Raw genomic sequence first — 19,448 nt, 5'->3', positions numbered from 1 at the left:
TCCATTCTGAGAATGAGCAGCTCTTTCTTCTGAGGGATATTTAGATTTCCCACTTTGCACTCACATCCACCTCCGAAGACCATCTAGATGAAGATCTGGTTGCTCATTAGGAAGCAAGGTCAAATCTTTAAATGGCACACAACTGATACACTGACACATTTAATATTCTCAGAGTTAGGTAGTATTTTCAGGATTCAGTGTGTATCAGCTTTGTTGTTCAGTGATTTATTCAAGCTACAGGAGTTCACGTTTAGTATTATGCTGAGAGATTTGGTTATATTGTAGGTCGGCCTCTCTAGAGACAATCTTTGTATCTGTTCTTCACTATCTTTGCGTTTAACTGAGATTCTCTAATATGAGTTGTTATGTTGAATTATTGTAAAGAATTTAATTTCTCCCCTTTTACAACTGCTGATGTTATCTTCCAGATGCCTGCAGGAACTGGTGTAGTCTTATATTCTGTCTTCAAAATACGTTTCCACTCTTCACAGATTTGTTCCCAGTTGGGTTCTTTGTTATAATGGAATTAAGTCTATTCATTTAATTTGAGACGAATTTAACATCTTTACAATTTTTCCTCTTTTTATTCAGATCACGGTAAGCCTCTTCATTATTTCAAGTCTAATTTTATCCCACTCCGATATGATTTTGTATGGCTCTGTAGTTTTCTTCGTATAAATTCTACATATTTCTTATCGGAGTTATTTCTATGTGTTTCATGTTTTTTGTCGTTGTTGCGATTGTCGATGGAACCTTTTTAATTTTTAATTTTTTTTCCCCCCATTCAAAAATGAACTCCGTGGAGCAATAGGATCTCTACCACCCCTTCCCGCGGGGAGACTCTATGGTTCCTCGGTGCTATGACCGCATTCTACTCGCACCTACAGTATCCGAACCTGAAGGAAGGTGGCAACCGAGAGTTGCCAGGCGAAGGGCCGCTCTATCTCGCCTTTGTTCTCCTCTCTGTGGCTACTGCGCAGGCGTAGTCGCCCCAGAGCCGACCCCGCCTTCCCGGTCGTGGGCCCAGCTCGGGAGCGCCGGCGCACTGGCGCGCTCCGCTTACACGCTCCGGGGCCTGTAGGCGCCGCGAGTTCCGGCTGTCGCCGTCGCCGCCGCAGCTCCTGGAGGTCGGTTGCGACGAGTAACGGTGCTGGGACGAGCCCTGCGCCTTCTTAGATATGTACCCGAGCTGGGGCCGATATGGCGGGAGCAGCCACTATCCGCCGCCGCCGGTCCCGCCGCCGCCGCCGGTGGCGCTTCCTGAGGCCTCGCCCGGGCCTGGGTACTCGAGCTCGACGACTCCCGCGGCCCCCTCGTCCTCAGGCTTCATGAGCTTCCGCGAACAGCACTTGGCTCAGCTCCAGCAGCTGCAGCAGATGCACCAGAAGCAAATGCAGTGCGTGCTCCAACCCCATCACCTTCCTCCGCCCCCCATGCCGCCCCCGCCGGTGATGCCCGGGAGCGGCTACGGAGACTGGCAGCCGCCGCCGCCACCGATGCCCCCGCCACCGGGGCCGGCCCTCAGCTATCAGAAACCGCAGCAGTACAAACACCAGATGCTGCACCACCAACGAGACGGGCCTCCTGGTTTGGTTCCCATGGAGCTGGAATCCCCCCCTGCATCTCCCCCTGTGCCGCCAGGGTCCTATATGCCCCCATCTCAGTCTTACATGCCCCCACCTCATCCGCCGCCCTCGTACTACCCCCCGGCCTCGTCTCAGCCCTACTTACCGCCCGCCCAGCCGTCCCCTTCTCAGTCTCCACCTTCCCAATCCTACCTGGCGCCCACTCCTTATCCTCCCTCTTCCTCCTCGCAATCCTATGGGAGCCATTCCCAGTCCTACTTGCCCTCTTCTCAGGCATCTCCTTCCCGCCCTTCCCAGAGCCACTCTAAATCCCCGCTACTAGCTCCTCCGCCACCGTCCACCGCTTCTGGGAATAAGACAACTGTCCAGCAAGAGCCTGTGAAGAGTGGTGCCAAGAACAAGAATGCTGAACAGCATCAAGCTGCCCCTGAGCCAGATCCTTCTAAGATGACTCCACAGGTAAGAAAGCATGTGCCGGAGCCTCATCTTTTCACCTAGAGGGCCCTAAGTGAGCAGGCCTCCGGGCTGTAACCGGTGCTTAGCCTAATTATAACACTGTGACTAGCTAATGTACACTCCGAAGGATTCCATAAGAGTCAGGGGTCTGACTGCACCGCTTTTTCATGACCTAAATGTGGATTTTTAAAACTGAAAATGTTTCTAGACCACAGAGCAGTGAGGTGGCTCAAAAGTTACTTCTTAGATGTATTCCTTGATTTCCTTTGACCACCTTCTTAGATTTTGTTGCTTTTGCAAAGGACTTTGCTTTAAAGTTGTATTTTAAAATGCTTTAAACTTGTATTTTAAACTAAAATTTCCATTTGAGAGGCAGCATAAAAAAGAAGCTTCTGAAAGAACTGACACTTGAAATGCATATAAACTTTATGACCAGTTAGCTTCTTTAAAAGAATTTTTTAGGGGCCACAGACAGCTGTCAGCTTCCTAAATTAAACGGTCTCACCAATTGAAGGATTGAAATCTTGTGCCTATCAGGAGCATCCTAATTATGCTCTCAGATATATATGCAATACATAGGGGAGTCTACACATTGGACTCTTTGGGGAGTCGATTGGTCATGTAAGGAATTGACCCATACATGCTTTTCTCACATCACTTAAAGATTTTAAGACATGACCAATTTGCTGTATTGCATTGGTGTTATTGTTCACTCCAGAGTAACAGCCTAGGGATTTGGCCAAGATAAAAAAAAAAAAAAAAGTGTGATGCCTCTTCATTCATGAGAGAGCCATTCCTCTAAACTTCTATTTGAAGTGATGGTTCCCAGAGAGCGGTCAAAGACAGATAGGATAGCAGTAATAAATTCTTCCCTTTAGAAAGAAGATAGAACTGAAGTGGATAAATTATTTCTTATGATTTCCTAAAATAGACCTTTAGCACTTACTAATCTACCTTAGATTTCCTAATGAATCAAAAGATCCTCTTAATTTACAAACTCAGATTTACATATAAAAGATTTCCAAAAGATAGGGATGAGGTATTTGAATATTACAGTGTTTTGGCATTAGAAATTAAGAACAGAAACAAGTTGTTTTAAGTAAGCAAGATGTTGTGGTTGGCACATCATCAGGAGAAAACACTTGAGGTGCTGGGGTGAAATAGTAGAGTAAGGGATTCTGTGGGCTTACGCTAGAGTACCATCCCACCAGGTTAGTTCCCCCAGATTCCTCTATTATAGAGACAGAATTTGTCTCCTTCCCCACCCCACTGAAATTTCCAGTGCTTTTGTTGTCAAACACTGCGTTAATTCAAAATATGACATTTATATCTTCATCTCTACTGGACTTTTTTCTGGCCTTTTAGAGAGATAAACATTGTTTTATGGGATGGGGGGAGGGGGATCAAACCTGTCCTTAATATAATACCATGAGCACTGCTTTTGCTTTTCTGCCTTTGTACCCTTGTATGTAGTGAACTTCTTTTAGTGCTTTGAATATTCAGTGCCACCAGTTCTTTGGTGAGAGCCATAAAGAAAGCAGTCGGAAAGAAAGCTATTCAAGATGAGAAGTGTGAATGGGCTAATTATCAAAAACAGGCATTGTAAGCCTGTTTAGGCTTTCCTGCCTCTACCTAGAATTCATCCCAACTTCCTCGATCCTCTTTCCCCCCTGTAGTTGTATTGCTTTCAAGGCACATCTCACATATCAGGGTCTCTGTGAAGCCAAGCCTCAGCTCAGCCATTTGATTGGTTCTGTTCTTCAGATTGTAAGTCCCTTGCAGCCAGGGACTATCTCACTCATCTTTTTATCTCCTGTAGCACCTAGGACAGTACCTTGCAAATTGTAGGCTCTCCACAAAGGTTTGTTGAGTAAGATACAAGAGTTGCATGTTCTAGACTTAGGATGCTTTGGTTTATTATATGATAAATATTTTCTTCATGCCAGTGCCAATCTCAGATAACTAATCCTTTGGCATATTTTTCTTTGATTTATATTCTATTTTTGGAAAATGTCATTTAAAATGTGAAAGATTTTAAACATACAGAAGTTCCCTCCCCCCCACCCCCCAACCCACAGTTTTGCTTCACTCCGAACATATTAAATGGAAATTTCCAGAAATGCTCAATTTACTGTGCTGTGCTGAGTAGTGTTATGAAATCTTGCTCCATTCTGTCCGTCCCTCCTGGAAATGAACTATCCCTTTGTCCAGCATATCCACCCTGTATCAACTACTTGTCTATTTGTCCATTAGTAGCCCTTTTGGTTAACAGATTAACTGTTGCAGTATTGCCATACTTGTGTTCAAGTAATCCTATTTTACTTAATGGATGCAAACACAGGAATAATATATTAGCAATTTGGAAATGCCAAAGAGAAGCTGTCAAGTGCTTCTTTCAAGTGGAAAGGTGAAAGTTCTCGACTTAATAAGAAAAGGAAAATAATGACATGGTCAGGTTGCTAAGATCTATGGCAAGAACAAATCTTTTATTCGTGAAATTGTGAAGAAGGAAAAAAATTTGTGGTAGTTTGCTGAGAGAGACCACATTTATTATAACAGTATGTTGTTATAATTGTTCTATTTTATTGTTGTCAGTCTCTTAGTGTGCCTAATTTATAAATTAAACTTTGTCATAGATATGTATGTATAGGGGAAAAACAGTACATATATAGTTCAGTACTGCCTGCAGTTTAGGCATCCACTGGGGGTCTTGGAGCGTATCTCCTGCACATAAAAGGGACTACTATACACAAAAGTGAAAATGGTATGATTCCTCCCCCCATATACCCAACATTCAGATTCAACAACTCAAGAGTTTGCCATGTTTACTTCACCTAGGCCTTTTTTTATTGTTCCTGCTAAAATATTTTAAATCAAATCTTAAATCTCATGTCATTTCATCCTTATATTCTTAGACATCTTTCCAAAAAAACAGAGCCTTTTCTTAGATTAACACATAATAACACCTAGCAAAATTAACAACTGTATACCTGATCCATTCAGATTTCCCTTACTGTCTCGCCATACTAATGGAATTAAAAATAAATCCTTGATATCATCCATGCTAAAATTCCCCAATAGATTCAATTATGTTTGGTTGGTTTGTTCAAATCAGGATCCAGTATAGATATTTTGGATAATTCTTTGTTGTGGGGGACTGTCCTGTGCATTGTATTATGTTTAGCAGCATCTCTGTCTCTACCTACTAGATGCTATTAGCAGCCCCTAGTTGTGATAACCAGAAATGTTTCCAGACATTGCCAAATATTCCCTGGCGGGGGAGGGGGAGGGGCAAAATCACCCTCAGTTGAGAACACCCGATTTGACTCAGTTTCTTCTATTCTCTTTTTCTATCCCATGCTATTGAACTTGATGAAAAATCTGTTGGTTGTCCCGTAGAATGTGCTTTATTCTGGATTTGTCTGCTGTCTCATGGTGTCATTTCACTTGTTCTTCTCTTTTCCCTGTTTTTTGTAATGTAGAAGTTAACTCTGAAGTTCAACTTTAGATTTAAGCTCAACTTTCTTTTGGAAGTGTACTTTGTAACCTAGGTAATGCTGTGTACTTCATTTACCTCCCATTAGGAGACACTCAGTGCCTGGTTGTCCCACTGTTGGTGGTGCCAAGATTGATCAGGGGGCGGCAGTCTGGTCCCTCCGCTGTAAAGCTTCCCATCAATTTTGCATGTTCCTTCCATCTAGTGGTTCATCCATTGATGTTCTTTGCCTGAATAAGTTATTTCTTCATTAGAGGCTACAATGTGGTGATTTTTTTTTCATGCCATTTCTTCTACATTTATTAAATAGAATTCTGTAAAGAAATACTTGCACTCATGAACCATAATTGTTTGATTGGAAATACAGTTAGTATAGGAAAGACAGGATAAATGCTTGATATCCTTCCATTTAGTTTCTGGTTTTCAGAGTAAAGCATTGGTGATTTACTGGCATGCATATTTTTCAATAATTAAATTTTCTGTTTGTTTAATGGACCAACTAGATAAAGTGCATATTAGCCTTTTTTCATGAGTTGTGATTTTTATCTTTTTAGTCTCAAAACTTATTTGTGAAAAGCTGTTGAATTTTTTTTTGAGTTTTTAGTCCTTTATTTAATGTTCAAGTACTTATTGAGTAGCAACTATGTGCCAGGTACTATGCTTAGTATTGAAGATGAAGTGGTAAACACCAGGCCTCATTGACTTGTTCTGATAGGGGTGGGGGAAAGACATTTAAGTAACTAAGAGAAGAACAGGGTGTTATCACATTATAAAATACAAAATATAGGATTATAAAATATAAAATATCACTCAATTGTTCCATAAATAATGGGGAAAGGTGAGGTGTGTGTGTGTTTTTAAGCTCAGAATCCAGCACATAGTAAGTGAAAAACAAATATTTTTTTAAATGATTGGATATAGGAGGGACTTCTAAGCTAGTTGAAGAGGCCTCCCTTTGTAAGTGATATTTAAGTGAAACCCAAAGAATGGGTAGGAATTAACCAGACAGAGCTCAAGGAATTAAGTTCAGTAAGGCATACTAAAATCTGAGGGTGATGGTTGTAGACACAAACCAGATTAAGAAGGGCCTATCAGGACTATCCTAAGGGCAGTAGGAAGGAGGTGAGAGATTTTATATAGTCAAATGTGACAGATTGGCATTTGAAAAAACTCACTGTTTGCAATATAGAGAGTAGACTCAAAAGGAACAGGAGTGATTTATAGAGAATATTTAATAAATAATTCAGGCAAGAGATATTAATGGCTGCCATGGCCGGTTTTGCTCAGTGATTAGAGCGTGGACCCTCAGACCTAAGGGTTGTGGGTTCAATTCTCAGTCAAGGGCACATACCAGCTTCAATCCCCTCCCCAGAGCGGGAGGCAACCAATCGATGTGTCTCTCTCATGTTGATACTTTCTCTCTTTCTCTTCCTTTCTCTCCCTCTCTCTCCCTCTCTCCCTCTCTCTCTCTCCTCTCTTCCTCTCTCTCTCTCTCTCTCTCCCTCTCTCCCCTCCCTGTCTCGCTCTCCCTTTCCCCTTCCTTTCACTCTCTCTAAAAATCAATGAAAAAATATCCTCATTCTTCGGATGAGGATTAAAAAAGAGAGAGAGATAATAGTGGCTTAGACTTGGATGGTGATCCTGGAGATGGAGAGAAGTGGAAGACTGGAGAAATGTTTAGGTGCTAGACTCCAATTGATTGAGTGGTATTGGAGAGGAAGGCATCAATGATGATGTCTGGCTTTCTAGAATAGGCTGCTGGGTGGATGGTGATCCCATTTATTAATAAAATAGGAGAACCTGGAGGAGGAAGAACGGGTCTGGGAATGAGGGGGAAATGATGAGTTAAGTTTTAGATCTACTGAGTTTCAAGTTCTTGAGACATAAGAGTCCAAAGGGAGATGTCCAATTGGAAGTTAGATATTGGTGTGGAATCTGGAAGGGAGATCTGGGAAACATGATAGACTTGTGAGTCATCAGCATAAAAATGGTATTTAAAGTGTGTAGAGTAAGAATAGAGGTTAATGGACATTGAGCCTAGCCTCACAGAATCTCGGTATCTCAGGGAACCAGCAGGAAAAAAAAGCCACATAGATAGATGGAAAATGAGGACAGTGTAGTGCCACAGAGGTGAAGGGAAGACTTTCTAGGAGGAGGGAGTGGCCAGCTGTGTCATGTACTGCCGAGAGGTTGAGCAAGATAAAGACTTTGAGTTATATTTTGCATTTACTGACATGTAGATTATTGTTGACCTTGGCAGGAGCAGTTTCATAGTGACTGAAGCCATATTGCATTGATTTGAGGAGTGATGGAAGGTGAGGAAATGGGGATGGTGAGTATAGACCACTCTTTCAAGAAGTTTGACTGAAGGAGAGAGAATGAGGGCAGGGGCTGGAGGAAGAAGTGAAGTAAAGGAGCTTTTTTTTTTTTTTTTTTTTTAAGATGGAACTAAGATTATCTGGTGACCTTAATTTCTTGGAGTAGAATGTAAACCTCAAAAATACAGAAAATAAATATATTTTAAATAAATTTTTAAAATGAAAATCTAATATTATACCAGATTCTCCCTCCTCCCCTTCACTTTAGGATATAAAAGACATAATACATTTAGTTTTATAGGCATTTATAATAATCAACCTGGATAGGCAAGGCCTCAAATTAATTTTTAAAAGCTCTCTCACTCTCACTTTCTCATTCTCTTACTCTCCTTCATATTTTCCTACTTGAAAAATTATTTAGTGCCTAGTTCATAACTGTACTGGTAGCCAAGAGTCAGTATGTGCTTGATGAATAAATTAGCACCTTTTCTGGGTAATGATATTTGTGAAAAATAATTTTTTAAAAAAAATATATTTTATTGATATTTTACAGAGAGGAAGGGAGAGGGATAGAGAGTTAGAAACATCAATGAGAGAGAAACATCGATCAGCTGCCTCCTGCACACTCCCTACTGGGGATGTGCCCGAAACCAAGGTACATGCCCTGACCGGAATCGAACCTGGGAAGCTTGAGTCCGCAGGCCGACACTCTATCCACTGAGCCAAACCGGTTAGAGCTGAAAAATAATTCTTGCATCCTAACTTTTTAACTCCAATCTCTTTCTTTTTTTAAAAAAATATATTTTATTGATTTTTTATAGAGAGGAAGGGAAAAGGATAGAGAGTTAGAAACATTGATGAGAGAGAAACATCTACCAGCTGCCTCCTGCACACCCCACACCAGGGATGTGCCCGCAACCAAGGTACATGCCCTTGACTGGAATCGAACCTGGGACCCTTCAGTCCACAGGCCGACGCTCTATCCACTGAGCCAGACCGGTTTCGGCTCCAATCTCTTTCTTTTTTTAAAAAAAAATTTTTTTATTAATTTCAGAGAGGAAGGAAGAGGGAGAGAGAGAAACATCAATGATGAGAGAGAATCATTGATCGGCTACCTCCTGCATGCCCCACACTGAGGATCAAGCCCAAAACCCAGGCATGTGCCCTCACCAGAAATTGCACTGTGACCTGGTTCATAGATGGATGCTCAACCACTTAGCCACACTGGCCAAGGCAAAATTTTTTTTAATGTGACATATGCTGTGATTTGACCTGATTTGTGAGCTAACATTCCATATGAGATGGAGTTGTGTGATATGATGGGACATTTAGAAGAACCAGGTACTAGTTCAGCTTCATTAGCAAGTGTAGGCAGATTTTATTCCTTTCTAAAATAAAAGTAAATCATCCTTCTTGGGGTCACTGAGGGCATTTTTTTAATGATGTCATCGTTATTCATTTGGAGAGCTTTAAGAATGTGTCCAAACTTAGTCCTAGGATTGAATTAAACATGCTTCCTGCTTATTGGGTTCATATTAAGTAGAAATTGACCTGCAGTGCCTTCTGTCAGTAAACTGGCAATTACTTGAGCTCCTAATAAGGTCCTTAACCCTAGACTAAGTCTAAGACAAAGATAGGAAGCATGAAAATAAGGAAGGTGCAAATTCATAAAGAATCTTCATCTCTGTAACTATTAGTTTCTAGTTTGTGACAGATAGTTTGCATCTTTGTATCTTTTGGTGATGTTTTCAAAGCAACTGAAAAAAAAGAAACTTTTAACTTTTACCAGAAACAGACTTATTTGCTTTTCTTAAACTGAAAGGTAAACCTATTGCTATTTTTATAAAATAATAAAAGAAGGTTGAAAATGTTTTAATACTGTATTATTGTTGACTATCATGATCACTGTACTATTTTGTTTGTTTGCTTATTTTTACGATTGAATGGTAAAAGCAATTATATCCTGGAAGCTGATGATTATGTGTATGATAATTAAAAACAAAAAACCCCAATCATAACCTAAACTTTAAAATGGAGTTAGATGAAATGTATTCTTCCCAGTGGATTGGAGCATAGAAATGAGTGGCCTAGAGCAGTGGTCGGCAAACTCATTATTCAACAGAGCCAAATATCAACAGTACAATGATTGAAATTTCTTTTGAGAGCCAAATTTTTTAAACTTAAACTTCTTCTAACGCCACTTCTTCAAAATAGACTCGACCAGGCCATGGTATTTTGTGGAAGAGCCACACTCAAGGGGCCAAAGAGCCGCATGTGGCTCGCGAGCCGCAGTTTGCCGACTACGGGCCTAGAGAGATGTCTTCAGTTGATTAACAGTATTTTATTGGTATCCTACAGTATGGTCCAACACTGTATGTTTAAGCACCAGATATAAGAAAAGAGTGAAACATTAATCTTCTAAGAAAATTATCCTGTGAGTGGAAAAAAGATAACAAAACAGTATGTTAAATGAGAAAGAGTTTATATATATTATGTATATTTTATGCATCTGCTTTCATATAGAAAATTGGGAAAGTATACAATAAAATATTAGCAATATAGAAAATCCTGGTTATCCAACGATAATGAATCACAGTGAATGCCAATAAAATGAATCCATTTAACATAGAGACCAAAAGTTTATTGTAAAATATTTATTTGGGACATAATCTTGAAAAAACAGAGCTCAAAAATCATAAAGAATGGCTGAGTCTTAGAATGAACAAAAAATAAATATAGATTATGTTTCCATACTATAATTTTTCTAACAAAATTATATGGCAACATTACATATCATCTTTTATTTAGTTTTTGGATATACTGAAAAACTGTTTTAGGGATTTATCAGTTTTACCAGGCCATTTTTCAACCTATGATAGTTAAACATTCTCTTTTGTAGTTTCTATTATAAAAGTTACTAGTGGCTTGGTGTGCGAAATTCGTGCACATTAAAAGGGAATTAATTAGAGGAAATATTTTAATATCACTATTATATCCTGTCAGAGTCTGGGCTGGCACTGCGAGACCCAGAGTCAAGTCCTGGGTGCGGGTATCTGGCTTCCTCTTCCCTCTTGTCAGAGTCTGGGCCGGCACCCGCGGGGACACAGCATCAAGTCCAGCCAGCACCGCGAGACCCAGAGTCAAGTCCCCACCCACCCGCGTGCGCCTCGCTGCGCACGCAGCTCCGCCCACTCACTCGGTGCCTGCCGTGCACGTTGCCTCCTGGTGATGGGTCTTTACGGCGTGAGGGTGTCACAACCACAGGCTTTTTATATATAGGACTAGAGGCCTGGTGCATGAAAATTCATGCAATGGAGGGGGGATCCCTCAGCCTGGCCTGTCCCCTCTCACAGTCCAGGAGCCCTCAGGGGAGGGAGGCGACCCGGCAATCAGGGGAAGGCGATGCCCCCATCACACCTCTGCTGCTGCCACTGCCGGCAGTGCAAGCCTCGGCCAGCCCTGGTTACCTGACCCCCCAGCTGCCATCCGAGGCTTGCCTGCATCTTGGGCCGGCCCTTGGTGTCTGTGCAGCTGCCATCCGAGGTTTGCCTGCGCCTCGGGTTTCAGCTGTGCAGCCGCCATCCGAGGCTTGCTTGCGCCTTGGGCATCGGCTGGGCAGCCGCCATCTGAGGCTTGCCTGCGCCTCGGGCATAGGCTGGGCAGGCAATATCCGAGGCTTGCCTGTGACTCGGGCTGGCCCTGGGTGTCTGGGGAGGCTGAGAGGACTGGGGGACTCCAGAGGAAGGCGCACAGAGCTAGACCGGACCCACCTGGGGGCGGGCCCAGCCATGCTTCATGCCTGCTGCCCCGGCGGGGCTGAGGGGACTGGGCATCATCATCTTGTGGCTGTGGGTGCCACCATCTTTGAGGGTGTGACAGTCAGTTAGCATATTCCCTCCTTATTGGCTGTGGGCACTGCCATCGTTGTGAGGGTGTGATGGTCAATTAGCATGTTCCCTCTTTATTAGGTAGGATTTTTGCTTGCTAACCAGTAGGACTTTTGTTAGATCCTCAGCTCTCAGTAATGAGTTTCAAAGTTTTCCAACATCACATTTTATCAAATCCTGCATCCTTAAAAAACACACCAAACACACAAATCCTGAATCCTTATAATTATAGTAGAAATATATGCTGTTGTTAATTATAGACATATACAGGGCAGTATATTAGTGAATATTTTAGTGTTATGACAACTTTTTTTCCTTATGCAACTTTATAACCATGGAGATTATATAGTGACTCCTGAGATAATGAAGATCCTGTAGTTATTTCTGAGTGGTAAGATTTTTTTTGCTGATTTAAACCATTAGTTATTGCTTTTTTATGCAGTCATTTCTCTTTATTTGAAGTATTTTGTTCTATACAGTCACCGGGAACTATAAAATAACCAGGAACACTGAATTAGTAACTACTGAACCATTGCACCTAAGGGAAATACAGGGTTATGTTCCTGTGAGCCTTTGGTCACATTTTCATCAGCTAATCAAGGCATAATCTTGATTTATGTGTGTTTCTGTTTAAAGACCCTTATTTAATATATATTATTGATTCATTAAAATTGACTTCACAGCCAGCAACACTGTAATATATGCATGAATGAAGCTTTATATAACATATTTTCTCTATAATGCACGTCATAGCCTTCTGGCACTTAGGAACACTAGTCAGCACTTCAGCACTATGCTTGGTGGCCACTTTAAACAACAAAATCACTAAAAAAAAAGCATAGAACCAGCCCGTGTGGTTGAGTTGTTAAGTATTGACCTGTGAACCAGGAGGTCACAGTTCGATTCCTGGTCAGGGCATATGCCTGTGTTGTGGGCTCGATCCCTAGTTTGGGGCCTGCAGAAGACAGCCAATCAATGATTCTCTGCCGTCATTGATGTTTCTATTTCTTCCTCTCTGAAATCAATCAATATATATATAATATATATATATATATGTATGTATATGTGTGTGTGTGTGTATATATATATATATATATATATATTTTTTTTTTTTAAAAGCACAGAAATGCAAAAAAAAAGTGACCCTAATTAGACCATTGAAAAGGCCACTTATTTACAGTAGGAGAACCACAGAAAAAGGTGGGCATGGCCATGTTGTGCCTGAGCTGGGTCGTGCAAGTCAAGTGACTGAAATTTTTCACCATTGTTCATACATATAGGCAAATTCACAAATACAGAATCCATGAATAATGAGGATCAGCTGTATTTTCTTAATTTTTTTCCACATTAAACTTGTGATCTTTTAAAGTGAAAGCACAAAACAGGCTTCCAGAAAATGAAATTACATTATAATTTGGAAGGCAGAGTGAGACTTTTAAAATAAATAGAAAGCATTTAAAAAACACATTCTATTCTAATTTATGCATACAGTAGTTCCCCTTTATCTATGGTTTCCCTTTCTGCAGTTTCAGTTACCTGTGATCAACCACTGTCAAAAAATATTAAATGGAAAATCTCAGAAATATACAATTTGTAAGTTTTAAATCGTGCGCCGTTCTGCTTTGCTTATGAAATATCACACTGCCCCACACTGTCCTGATCCATCCCATTCGGGATGTGACTCATCACTTTGTCTGGCACATCCATAAAGTATATGCTATTCATGCCATTAGTCACTCACCTGTCTCGGTTATCAGATACCCAATATTACAGTGCTTGTGTTCAAGTAACCCTTATTTTACTTAATAATGTCTCATTCACCTCACTTCATCTCATCACGTAGGCATTGTATCATCATCACAAGAAGTGTGAGTACAGTACCATAAGATATTTTGGGAGAGAGAGAGAACCACATTCATGTAACTTTTGTTACATTACATTATTATAATTGTTCTGTTGTATTGTTATTGTTGTTAATCTCTTATTGTGCCTAATTTATAAACTAAACTATCATAGGTATGTATGTATAGGGAAAAAAAACGTAGGATATATAGAGTTCAGTACTATCCACTGTTTAGGCCGCCACTGGAGGTCTTGGAATGTATCTCCCTTGGATAAGGGAGGACTTCTGTATATACCTAGGAATATACTACAGATATTTAAAAGAATATACAACAGATGTTTAAAAGAGAGAAGGCAGTGAGAAGAGGTAGGATTATTTGATTGTGTTCATTAATTACAAAATCCCCCTGGATAAGTCTGAATCAACTAAAGACAGGTTAAAAGCAGATAGCTGTGAATACTGACAGGTTTTACTTGATCATTTATCAAAAAGACTGCTCTCACTTCCAAAAGTATGTATTTTAAAAGTAGAGAAGTATGTTCAATTGATATGTATGACATGGTTTAACTTAAATGTATAAATTTGGGGAAGGGATTGAAAATCTTACTTATTTGTCTTTCTCAGTCTAGCTTTGCCTTTTCTTGCATATAGACACATGAATGCAGACACAAATGTGGCTCTCTCTAAACACCAAGTTACAGCTATACAGGATTGTCAAGTAAAATTCTTAAAAATGGTTTCTGTTGTAGGAACAGCAGCAGTATTGGTATCGACAGCACTTGCTTAGTTTGCAGCAGAGGACAAAAGTGCATTTGCCAGGACACAAAAAGGGTCCTGTCATAGCAAAGGATCCACCCAAACCAGTAAAAGAAGTTACAGTACCTGCCACCAGTCAAGTACCAGAACCCCCTCCATCTGAGGAGCCCCCATTACCACCTCCTAATGAGGAGGTACCACCCCCTCTCCCACCTGAGGAATCCCAGGTAACCATAAAGTTAATTATTTGGTTTTTATTAAATTGTTCAACTTTTTTCTGATTCATTCATATATATTTTTATCGTGAATAGATATATATTTTTATGTGTTTTTTTTAAGTACATGTAAAATTCCATTTATGGAATATTAGATTATGCCTTATCGGGTTTAGAAAAGGCATTTTTTTGGCATCCCCTCTCTGGAGCATGCCAGCACCTTTCTCATCTCTCTCTTTCTCCCAGGTACATTACCTTTGCCTTTCCCTCTCCTAAGTTCCAATGGCTCTTTTGCTTCTGTAACTTGTTTCCAAAGCCATTGCAGCCCAGCTGGCTCACTTCCACTACCTCAGTAACTTTCTAAATAAACTTTCTCTTATAATTTGGCGGGGGGAAAAGAGAGAGAAAAGGCTTTTTTTTTTTTCATGGTTTAAATGAGAGTGAAGAGTTAGACACTCTTGTAAATTGTGTCTCTAAGCACTAAAGGACTGCCAGTTATTTTCAGATTGGCAGCACACAGCAATATTTAAGAGCTTCAACTTTTTGCCCTAGCCGGTTTGGCTCAGTGGATAGAGCGTCAGCCTGTGGACTGACGAGTCTCAGGTTTGATTCTGGTCAAGGGCACATGCCTGGATTGCAGGCTCAACCCCCGTGGTGTATGTGTGTTTGCGTGCGCAAGAGGCAGCCGATCAATGATTCTCTCTCATCATTGATGTTTCTCTCTCTCTCCCTCTCCCTTCCTCTCTGAAATCAATAAAAATATGTTTGTTTTAAAAAGGACTTTTATTGTCAAATGACCTAGGCTGCTGTCCAGGCACTGCCACTTGCTGTTGCTGACTCTGAGCAAGTTAGTTAACCATTCTGTACTTCAGTATCCTCATCTGCAAAATAGATTGTAGCATTAAATGTAATTTGGGATACTTACTGGCACATGGAAAGTTCTCATCACATTGGTCCAAAGGTCATTGTTCTCCTAATAGTCATATGTGGAAATTTCATTGAATCATAATAATTACACTGTAGTCCATTGATGAAAAGTAACTAAGGTGCAAGAGAAAGATTTCTCATAGAGTGAAAAGGACATTAAATGTAGATTGACTTTGTTGGGTAATGATTGTCCTATTTAAGAACAGTGAAATGATTATTGTAGTGAAGACTGGAATTTATAAACTCCTAGGTATTGGTATCCATTATCACAGTATAGATAGAGCTAGGTATTTATCTAAAGATAGAATAGCTTTTATCAATCAGGCAGAGTTGTAGGGATTCTGGGCTTGTATTATAATACAATACTTTATAAAATAGGTTTTCTTACTAATTTAATTGCTGTTTTATGATTTAAATAAAAATGTATCTTCTTTTATATTTAGTCTGAGGACCCGGAAGAAGATGCCAGGTTAAAACAGTTGCAGGCTGCAGCAGCACACTGGCAGCAGCACCAGCAGCATCGAGTTGGCTTCCAGTACCAGGGAATAATGCAGAAGCATACTCAGCTACAACAGATCCTACAACAGTACCAGCAGATCATCCAGCAGCCACCACATATGCAGGCAAGTGCTTCTTCAGTTCACACATGGCAAATTGACCCAAGAAATTTAAAATATTTGTTATTCCTGAAGGAGATTGAAGTGTGAAGAAGGAAAGATATTTCCCAAGACGTGCCCAAGTAGTTATCTGTCGCATTAACTTGGGGGCTTGGGAAATGTGGTATTATGCAAATACTCTCATATCAACCCTGACAGATGTTAGAGTACTCTTACTAAGTTATTAAGTACTGACTATTACTGAGAGATTTAAGAACCAGGGTTCTTATCATATAATTATAAGTTTACTTGTGTTTTGCCTACAAACCACTACAGTAACAGACAAGCAAAAATCCACCAAAAAAGGTCAAAACAACCACCACAAAAAACCTAACAAATACACCATAAAAGATGAAATGACTTAGATACTTGCTTGTCTTTTATCTTTGAGGTATAAACTTATGTCTGTATGTCTATAATAATAGATCATTTTTTAAGTTCTTATAAAAGCCTAATATGCTAATTGACTGAACAGCAGAATGACCGGTCACTATGATACACACTGATCACCAGGGGGCAGATGCTCAACATAGGAGCTTCCCCCTGGTAGTCAGTGCACTCCCACAGGGGGAGCACCGCTCAGCCAGAAGCCGGGCTCACGGCTGGCGAGCACAACGGCGGTGGCAGGAGCCTCTCCCACCTCCGCTGCAGCACTAAGGAGCAGAGAGCCAAGCGGTAAGGAGCAGTGAGCAGGCAGGCGGTAAGGAGTGAGGGGTCCTGGACTGCAAGAGGGATGTCTGACTGCTGGCTTAAGCCCGCTCCCTGAGGGGTTCTGGACTGCGAGAGGGCACAGGCCGGGCTGAGGGACACCCCCCCCTCCCCCCGTGCACAAATTTCGTGCACTGGGCCTCCAGTCCATAATAATATTAAAAACCTGAAAAATACTTATTGCTGAGGTAGGTATTTGCTTTAGTGTTTGGTTGATTTTTTCAACTCAGTGGTAACTTATTCAGGATGAGGCAAAAGTAGGTTTATAGTTGAGAGTACACAAAACAGTTTATTCTTGTATTATTATTCAACTAGAGGCCTGATGCACGAAATTCGTGCATGGGAGGGGTTGTGTGTGGGGGGTCTTCTCAGCCCAGCCTGCACCCTCTCCAATCCGGGACCCCTCAGGCATCCCTCTCATAATCCTGAACTGCTGGCTCCTAATCGCTCACCTGCCTGCCTGCCTGGTTGCCCTAACTGCCTCCCCGCCTGCCGGCCTGATCGCCCCTCACTGCCTCTGTGTGCCGGCCTGATCGCCTCTAACTGCCCCCCCTGCCAGTCTGGTTGCCCCTAACTGCCCCCACTGCCGGCCAGGTTGCCCCCAAATGCCCCCTCCCGGCTGGCCTGGTCGCTCCTAACTGCCCCCCTACCCCCTCGGCAACCTGGTCACCCCTTACTGCCCCTTCTGCCAGCCTGGTTGCCCCCAACTGCCCCCCTGCTCCTCCTGTCTCCCCTCATGGCCCCCCCGCCAGCCTGGTTTCCCCATGCAGTCTGCTGTTCAGTCGTTTGGTCGTCCCTCACTAACCCCCCTGCCGGCCTGGTCATAGGCGGCCATCTTGTGAGGGTGTGAGGGTTAATTTGTATATTACCTATTTATTATATAGGATTATTGTATTATTTTCCATACAAACAACTGTAAGCCTCCTTTTCCTCCACCCTATATAATTAAATCGAAGAAAGAAAGAAGAATGATCATCACCAAATGGATTTAACAAGCTTATCCTTATCCTCCCAAAATCTTTAGTGTATTAATGTCCTAAGACTTTATATGCCCTTGATTCATTAATATTTATCTTGTTATTAATTCTCTGATATGAATGACTTGAAATAATTTTTATCCCTTTATTTGTAGACCATGTCTGTAGATATGCAACTGCGACATTATGAGATGCAGCAGCAACAGTTTCAACATCTCTACCAAGAATGGGAGCGAGAGTTTCAGCTGTGGGAGGAACAGCTTCATTCCTATCCGCATAAAGATCAACTTCAGGAGTATGAGAAGCAGTGGAAAACATGGCAGGGACATATGAAAGCTACTCAGACCTATCTCCAGGAGAAAGTCAATTCATTTCAGAATATGAAGAACCAGTATATGGGAAACATGTCAATGCCACCTCCTTATGTTCCATATTCTCAGATGCCTCCACCTCTACCAACAATGCCTCCTCCTGTATTGCCTCCATCATTGCCACCACCAGTGATGCCCCCTGCCCTACCTACTTCAGTGCCACCACCTGGCATGCCCCCACCTGTGATGCCACCTTCTCTACCAACCTCTCTGCCCCCACCTGTGATGCCTCCATCTCTGTCTTCAACAGGGCCACCACCAGTTCTTCCCCCACCTCCCCTCTCTTCTGTGGGGCCACCACCAGTTCTTCCCCCACCATCTCTCTCTTCAACAGCACCTCCACCTGTCATGCCCCTTCCACCATTATCTTCAGCCACACCTCCTCCAGGAATACCTGCCCCTGGGGTTCCACAAGGGATACCTCCTCAATTAACAACAGCCCAAGTTCCATCAGTCTCTAGTTCTCAGAGTTCACAACTTCCAGAGAAACCTAGACCAGCATTACTTCCTACTCCTGTGTCTTTTGGTTCAGCCCCACCCTCAACTTACCATCCTCCATTGCAATCAGCTGTTGGCCCTTCAGAACAAGGGAATTCTAAACCTCCTCTGAGCAAGTCTACTCTGCCATACAGTTCGTTCTCGTCTGAGCCAGGACTTGGGGAGTCTTCAATTGCTCCATCTCAGCAAATCACTGCAGTCAAGGACATGCCAGTGAGGTCAGGTGGACTGCTTCCAGATCCTCCTAGAAGCAGTTACATGGAAGGTCCAAAAGGGCCAAGGTAGGTCTGACTTGTTTGGTTGGTTGGTTGGTTGGTTGGTTTGGCTGATTTGTTGATTTAGGCTGAGTAGGTCTTGATGGTATAAAACACTTCATTTATAAAATTTTGGTACTCTATCATTTTAATCTATACACAGTCCTGGTTTACAATTAATTATGCTAGTGTTCACTTATTAGACATAATGAAATCTAGAAATGGTAACCATATCTTGTGATGTGACTACCTTATCCTATATGTAGAGATTATGGTGTAGGACAGTGGTCGGCAAACTGCGGCTCTTTGGCCCCTTGAGTATTCCACAAAATACCACGTGCGGGCGTGCACGTACAGTGCGATTGAAACTTCGTGGCCCATGTGCAGAAGTCGGTTTTTGGCTCTCAAAAGAAATTTCAATCGTTGTACTGTTGATATTTGGCTCTGTTGACTAATGAGTTTGCTGACCACTGGTGTAGGATGAATGTGATGTTTCAGAG

At 41.7% G+C, this 19,448-nt stretch overlaps 1 protein-coding gene across 3 annotated transcripts in view; it reads left to right on the top strand.

Moving 5' to 3' along the window:
- The first annotated feature begins 1,070 nt into the window (after positions 1–1,070).
- Positions 1,071–19,448, top strand: part of YLPM1 (YLP motif containing 1) — a 66,014-nt gene continuing 47,636 nt past the window's right edge. Inside the window, exons 1-4 of one of the 3 annotated variants that reach the window (XM_054715912.1) lie at positions 1,071–2,045; positions 14,336–14,569; positions 15,928–16,107; positions 17,981–18,975. In XM_054715912.1, the coding sequence (XP_054571887.1) occupies positions 1,179–2,045; positions 14,336–14,569; positions 15,928–16,107; positions 17,981–18,975 (2,276 nt within the window). In that variant the 5' untranslated portion in view covers positions 1,071–1,178. The remainder of the gene's footprint in view (positions 2,046–14,335; positions 14,570–15,927; positions 16,108–17,980; positions 18,976–19,448) is intronic. The other 2 variants (XM_008138831.3, XM_054715913.1) reach the window with 2 other exon arrangements.

Source organism: Eptesicus fuscus, chromosome 5 (assembly GCF_027574615.1).
Source record: "Eptesicus fuscus isolate TK198812 chromosome 5, DD_ASM_mEF_20220401, whole genome shotgun sequence".
In the NCBI taxonomy this organism is placed as follows: Eukaryota; Metazoa; Chordata; class Mammalia; order Chiroptera; family Vespertilionidae; genus Eptesicus; species Eptesicus fuscus.
Note: the sequence above shows the minus strand (reverse complement) of the source record. Positions and strands in the feature narration are given on the sequence as shown.